The sequence below is a fragment of the Bos taurus genome, chromosome 8, assembly GCF_002263795.3.
Source record: "Bos taurus isolate L1 Dominette 01449 registration number 42190680 breed Hereford chromosome 8, ARS-UCD2.0, whole genome shotgun sequence".
Taxonomy (NCBI): domain Eukaryota; kingdom Metazoa; phylum Chordata; class Mammalia; order Artiodactyla; family Bovidae; genus Bos; species Bos taurus.
The window spans coordinates 94,427,903-94,434,202 of NC_037335.1; the positions used below are offsets into that span (position 1 = coordinate 94,427,903).

General features: G+C 35.6%; 1 protein-coding gene across 1 annotated transcript; it reads left to right on the top strand.

Annotated features, from left to right (window-relative positions):
* The first annotated feature begins 4,820 nt into the window (after nucleotides 1-4,820).
* Nucleotides 4,821-5,783, top strand: OR13C8 (olfactory receptor family 13 subfamily C member 8). The gene has a single exon (NM_001390626.1). It carries the CDS (start codon nucleotides 4,821-4,823, stop codon nucleotides 5,781-5,783), a length of 963 nt encoding a protein of 320 aa, NP_001377555.1.
* The last annotated feature ends 517 nt before the right edge of the window (nucleotides 5,784-6,300 follow it).

The following is a 6,300-nucleotide window of genomic DNA, read 5'->3' on the forward strand; positions in this document are numbered from 1 at the left end:
TGCATTAGTTTGTCTAACTAAGCTTTAAACTGTTTTTTAAATGCCTTATGTTTTCTTCCAATCCATTATGTGTTGTTTTTATGGTGTCAAAACGCAATTTTCCTTTTCTTTGATATTTAACTCAACTTTCCTTTACTTTTACATATATGAGAGTTCCTTCTATTAAACTATATTGTTGATCAGAGCTCCTTCATATGCGTATACCTTATGTTGCTCTCTATGATTTTTTCGTTTTGCTTTAAAACTTAGGTTTTAGTTAATCATGCTCTTCTGTATTTCTTCTTTTTCTATGTACATTACTTTCCTCAGTCTTTAAAAAGCACCTACATTCTCCTAAAACCAGATTCTACTATCATTTCCTTCCCTAAAAAATGAATGAACCCTTGTAAAATATGTATTTAAATTTGATGTATAAATTTTACCATGCTACTAATCACAACTTTGCTTATTTTTTTCAACACTTTTATAAGGATCTATTTATGTTGCTATTGACATCTAGTTCATTTGCTCCTCACTTATGCAAACTGTTCTATAATGCATGCTCACATATGATAGACTAATTCCTCAGATGATGAATATCAAGGATGCTGCCAAACTGCTTTTGCCAGAAACAATGCAAGGATGAACATCCTCATGCTTATCCCCTTACAGTCATGGGCAAGAACTTACCTGAGACATATTCCCAGGACTGGAATGACTGGGTCCTGTCCAACTTTAATACATCCATAGCATTTTCCAGTATATCAGTGTACACTCCCATCAGAGTTCTACCTGCCCACATGCTTGCCGGCATTTGATGCACCTACTTTTTTAAAGAAAATGAGTACTTTATGGATATTTCAATGAGGATTTTTCTGATATGGAACATTTAGTAATCATTTTTCAGATTTTCCAAGTTTTAGAATCTTTCCATATACTTATCAACCCTTCTGTGAATCACTAATTGATATCCTTTGATCAATTTTCTATTAGTTTAAGGTTCTAAGTTTTAAAAGCTTTTCCTCCACCAAAAGTTCTCAAGATTTTCTATACTCTTATTAATTTAATAATTTTTCACATGTAAGTTGTTAATATATTTGATTTCCAACTGTATGTATGATAATCCAAGGATCAACTTTTATTTTTTTCATATATAAAAACATTTTCTTAACATGACCAACTGAGCTATCACTTCCCCACTGTTTTAGTATTACAACACAATATGCCACATTCCAGTAAAACCATGTGTCTATATTTGAGATCTCTTTTCTTTTTTACCAGACTATTTAAATGTTCCTGCACCATTATCATAAAATTTTTGTTACTGTGGCTTTCTTGGCATGTTTTAAATATGGATTTTCCCCTTCCTTTTCTTTTATAAAACTGTGTGCAAGTTGTACAATTTTATTCCTCAGTTTACATTTTAGAACAGGTATTCATATACCTCAAAAAAAATCCAGCTAAAATTAGAATGCATTTAATTGACTGCGTAGACTAATTTTGGGGAAAATGGAAGCCTTATATTTTTATCCCATTTCTTAACATACTATACTTTTTAATTACTCCTGTTTTGCTATGCTATATAATTTTTAATGATATCTGTAAAGCCCTTGCAGCTGTAAAACTAGGCATCCTTATCTTAATTCAGATCTCAATCAGAGTGTATAACCTGTCTCCATTAATTATTAGTGAATAGTAATTTCCTGTAGATTTTATTATAGTTTCCTTTCAAGATTAGGAAATAACATTCTGTTTGTGAACTTCAACTAGTTTATATTAAAATTATGAATTGATCTTCACCAAATTTATTTTGTGCCTCTCTTGAAATAATTGCTTTTCACTTTCTTTTGTTTCATTTTTTTAAAATTGAAGTATAGTTGACTTAAAATGTGTGCCAATCTCTGCTGCACAGCAAAGTAACTCAATTATACACACAGATAAGTTCTTTTTTATAATCTTATTCACTATAGTTTATCATGGGATATTGAATATAGTTCCTTGTACTACACAGTAGGACCCTGTTGTTTCTCCATCCTATATACAATAGTTTACATCTGCTAATTCCAGACTCTGACACCTTCCCTCCCCAGCCCTCCTCCCCTTTGGCAACCACTGTCAGTGAGTCTCTTTCTGTTTTATAGATAGGTTCATTTGTGCTATATTTTAGATTTCATGTGTAAGTGATACCATGTGGTGTTCGTCTTTCTCGTTCTGACTCACCTTGATTAGTATAATAATCTCTAGTTGCATCCATGCTGCTGCAAATAGCATTCTTTGGTTCTTTATATGGCTGAGTAGTATTATATTGTATACATGTATCATATCTTCTTTACCCTCTCATCTGTTGATGGACATTTAGGTTGTTTCCATGTTTTAGCTATTGTGAATAGTGCTGCCATGAACATGCAGGTGCATGTATCATGTGTCTTTTTTAATTATAGTATTGTCCAGGTATACATCCAGGAATGGGATTGCTGGATCATATGGAAATTCTATTTTTAGTTTCTGAGGAACATTCACACAGTTTCCATAGTAGCTGCACCAACTTACATTCCCACCAACTTTAAGAGGGCTCCCTTTTCTCCACATCCTCTCCAGCATTTGTTATTTGTAGACTTTTTAATGAAGACCATTTGACCAGTGTGAGGTGGGTACTTCTTTATAGTTTTGATTTGTGTTTCTCTCTAATAATTAAGGATGTTGAGCATCCTTTCATATGCCTACTGACCATATCTGTCTTCTTTGGAGAAATATTTATTAAGGTCTTCTGACCATTTTTCAGTTGTGTTGTTTGCTTTTTGTTGTTGAGTTGTATGAGCTGTTTCTACACTTTGGAGAATAAGCATTTATCTGTTGCATCATTTGCAAATATTTTCTCCCATTCCCTAGGTTGTCTTTTCATTTTTTCTGTGGTTTTCTTGCTTTTTATTTTCTTTCATCTACTGATATTATGATTTACTGGTGATGTTTAACAAAAATCTAAGGAAGAACAATCCATATGCCATAAAATAACAGTCCTTCCTTGGATTGTTATGAATACAAACTTTTAGAAATGTATCTGGCATAAATTAATATATAATTATTTTATAATTATTGTTGCTAATAAAATTATTTAAAATGCAGGTTACTAAAATTATCTATTATTTATTGCATTGGTGGTTTTCAAACTATGTCCTTTGGAATTCTATAAAAATAAAATTGAAGGAGGATGAGTGAATAAGACCCTGAAGAGATATTGCTTTTCTCTTCCCTCCAAACCAGTGTAACTTATATCGAGAAACTCTCTTTTATTTGCTTTGTATATTATCCTTCTTATAAATATTATTTTTGAAAAAAAATGCTAGTTGCATATCAGTAGTATTTAAACATATTTTGAATAAAAACATTGTTACTAGAGTTGATTCCCTAAGTGACAGTTCTTACATAGGTAAAAATAAATTATGTGAGGCCTACAATACACAATATTACAATTCTTTATTCAGAATAAAAATGGCTTCATAAATATATTCATTTATTTTCTATTTTAAAAAAGAAAAAACATTTACTTGAACACATAATTCCTCATTATACTGAGGGAGTTAGATACTGTAGTGACACAAAGACATATCCCTTCAGTGAGGCCACTGTCCTCATGGGGCAATATGCAATGACTAACTACCACCAAAGGATACTGAGCTCTAAAAGAGACTTAGTCACATAGGACTGCATTAAGACTTCGATGAACTCTAGACATTTTTGCTTTCATGGGCCCTTTCTTCCATAAAATAAGATTAAACCTTACATCTTATGTTGTTATTAATGTAGATATACTAAGTGTTGTTTAATCACTCAGTTGTATCTGATTCTTTGTGATCCCATGGACTGTAGCCTACCAGGCTTCTCTGTCCATGGGATTTCCCAGGCAAGAATACTGGAATAGGTTGCCATTTCCTTCTCCAGGGAATCTACCCAACCTAGGGATCAAACCCAAGGCTCCTGCCTTGGTAGGTGAATTCATTACCATTGAGCCACCAGTTGGTAACTAATAATCATCTCCATTGACAAGCAAAGAAAAGAGAGAGGATGGTATTCTGGTACACTCTGGTAAGATGGAGAATGTGCTTCAAACCTAATGAGTCAGTTATACCTGAGCTCTATAATGGAAATGGATCTAATGTTTTCAAATACTACAGTTTTTTTGAACACAAGCTGAAAATAATTTTACAGCTTATATACTACCTTTAAAACATTTTTAAAATGTAATTCAAATTTACAAATTCAAAAAACACAGCACAGGAATCACTTGCAAATAAATTTTATCTGCCTGCTGCATCCAGATCACTGATACTAAATCAATGTGTTAAGAAGTAGAAGCACTAGAAAGGACAATAAACTGGCTTGAGATCGAAGCATCCTACAATCAAAAAGTGTTCCCTCTTAACTCTGAGAAAATTATCTTAGGATTCCTACTCTAGCGGTCAAGGTTTAGAGTAAGAGATTGTCTCAGAGTTATCTTGTTGCTTTCAAATACAGAACTAAATAACAAAGGGCTTTCTTGGTGGCTCGGTTGGTAAAGAAACCGCCTGCAATGCAGGAGACCCGGGTTCATTTCCTGGGTCAGGAAGATCCCCTGGAGAAGAGAATGGCAACCCATTACAGTATTCTTGCCCGGAGAATCCCATGGATAGAGGAGCCTGGTGAGCTACAGGCAATGGGGTCACAAAGAGTTGGACACAACTGAGCAACTAACACTTTAATAACAAAGAATATGATTCTTAAAACAGGAGCTCTTGGAGACACTGAATTAACAAACATCTATTGTATTATCCATAGAGTGCTGCTGGAGAAAGGATATACACAACATGGGAAGAACCAATGATTCCGTGTTGAGAGAATTTGTTCTGACTGGGCTTTCTGCTCACCCAGAGCTCCAGACAGTATTCTTTGTGCTAGTTCTGTGTATGTACCTGATGATCCTGCTGGGAAATGGAGTCCTTATCTCTGTAATCATCTGTTATTCTCATTTGCACACCCCCATGTATTTCTTCCTCTGTAATCTTTCCTTCCTGGACATTTGCTATACAAGCTCCTCTGTCCCATTAATTCTTGACAGTTTTCTTACAGTAAGGAAAAGGGTTTCCTTCTCTGGATGCATGGTGCAAATGTTTCTCTCTTTTGCCATGGGAGCCACAGAGTGTGTCCTTCTGGGCATGATGGCACTTGACCGCTATGTGGCCATCTGCTACCCACTGAGATACCCTGTCATCATGAGAAAAGGTGCTTACGTGCCCATGGCAGCTGGATCCTGGGTTGCAGGTATTGTTGACTCAGTGGTGCAGACATCTCTTGCATTGCAATTACCATTTTGTGCTGACAATGTAATTAACCATTTTGTTTGTGAAATTCTGGCTATCCTAAAATTGGCCTGTGCTGATATTTCAATTAATGTGATCAGCATGGCAGGGTCAAATCTGATTGTTCTAGTTATTCCATTGCTAGTAATTTCCATCTCTTACATTTTCATTGTTGCCACTATTCTAAGAATACCTTCCACTGAAGGAAAACGTAAGGCCTTCTCCACCTGCTCAGCCCATCTCACAGTAGTGATTGTATTCTTTGTAACAATCTTCTTCATGTATGCTAAGCCCAAATCTAAAAGCTCCGCTGGTACAGATAATCAAGACATCATTGAGGCCCTCATCTCTCTCCTCTATGGAGTGATGACTCCCATGCTCAATCCTCTCATCTATAGTCTGAGGAACAAGGATGTAAAAATTGCTGTGAGGAACATGCTGGGTAGGAAAAACTTCTCTGATGGAATATGAGTTATGATTTATTTATAGTATATATCCTGAGTATAAACTCAGAATTCAAAGCTGCTGCAGACACAAAATTCAAATAGAGAAGATTACCATGTGAAAACAACTTCACAAAGTGTCATTCAAAACTATAAGATATTGTAAACTGCAACTGTCGCTTCAGGCCATGTTTTTTCCCAGATATATCATGAGGAATGTGATGGCAGGATCATTCAGTTTCAGTTCAGTCACTGACTCTTTACAACCCCACGGACTGCAGCACACCCGGCTTCCCTGGCCATCACCAACTCCTGGGGCTTGCTCAAACTGATGTCCATGGAGTCAGTGATGCCATCCAACCATCTCATCCTCTGTCATCCCCTTCTCCTCCTGCCTTCAATCTTCCCCAACATCAGGGTCTTTTCCAATGAGTCAGTTCTTCCCATCAGGAGGCCAAAGTACTGGAGTTTCAGCTTCATCATCAGTCCTTCCAATGAATATTCAGGACTGATTTCCTTTAGGATTGACTGGTTTGATCTCCTTG

Coding starts and splice junctions, on each gene's coding strand:
- OR13C8 (NM_001390626.1), top strand. CDS start 4,821: ATGGGAAGAACCAATGATTCCGTGTTGAGAGAATTTGTTCTGACTGGG.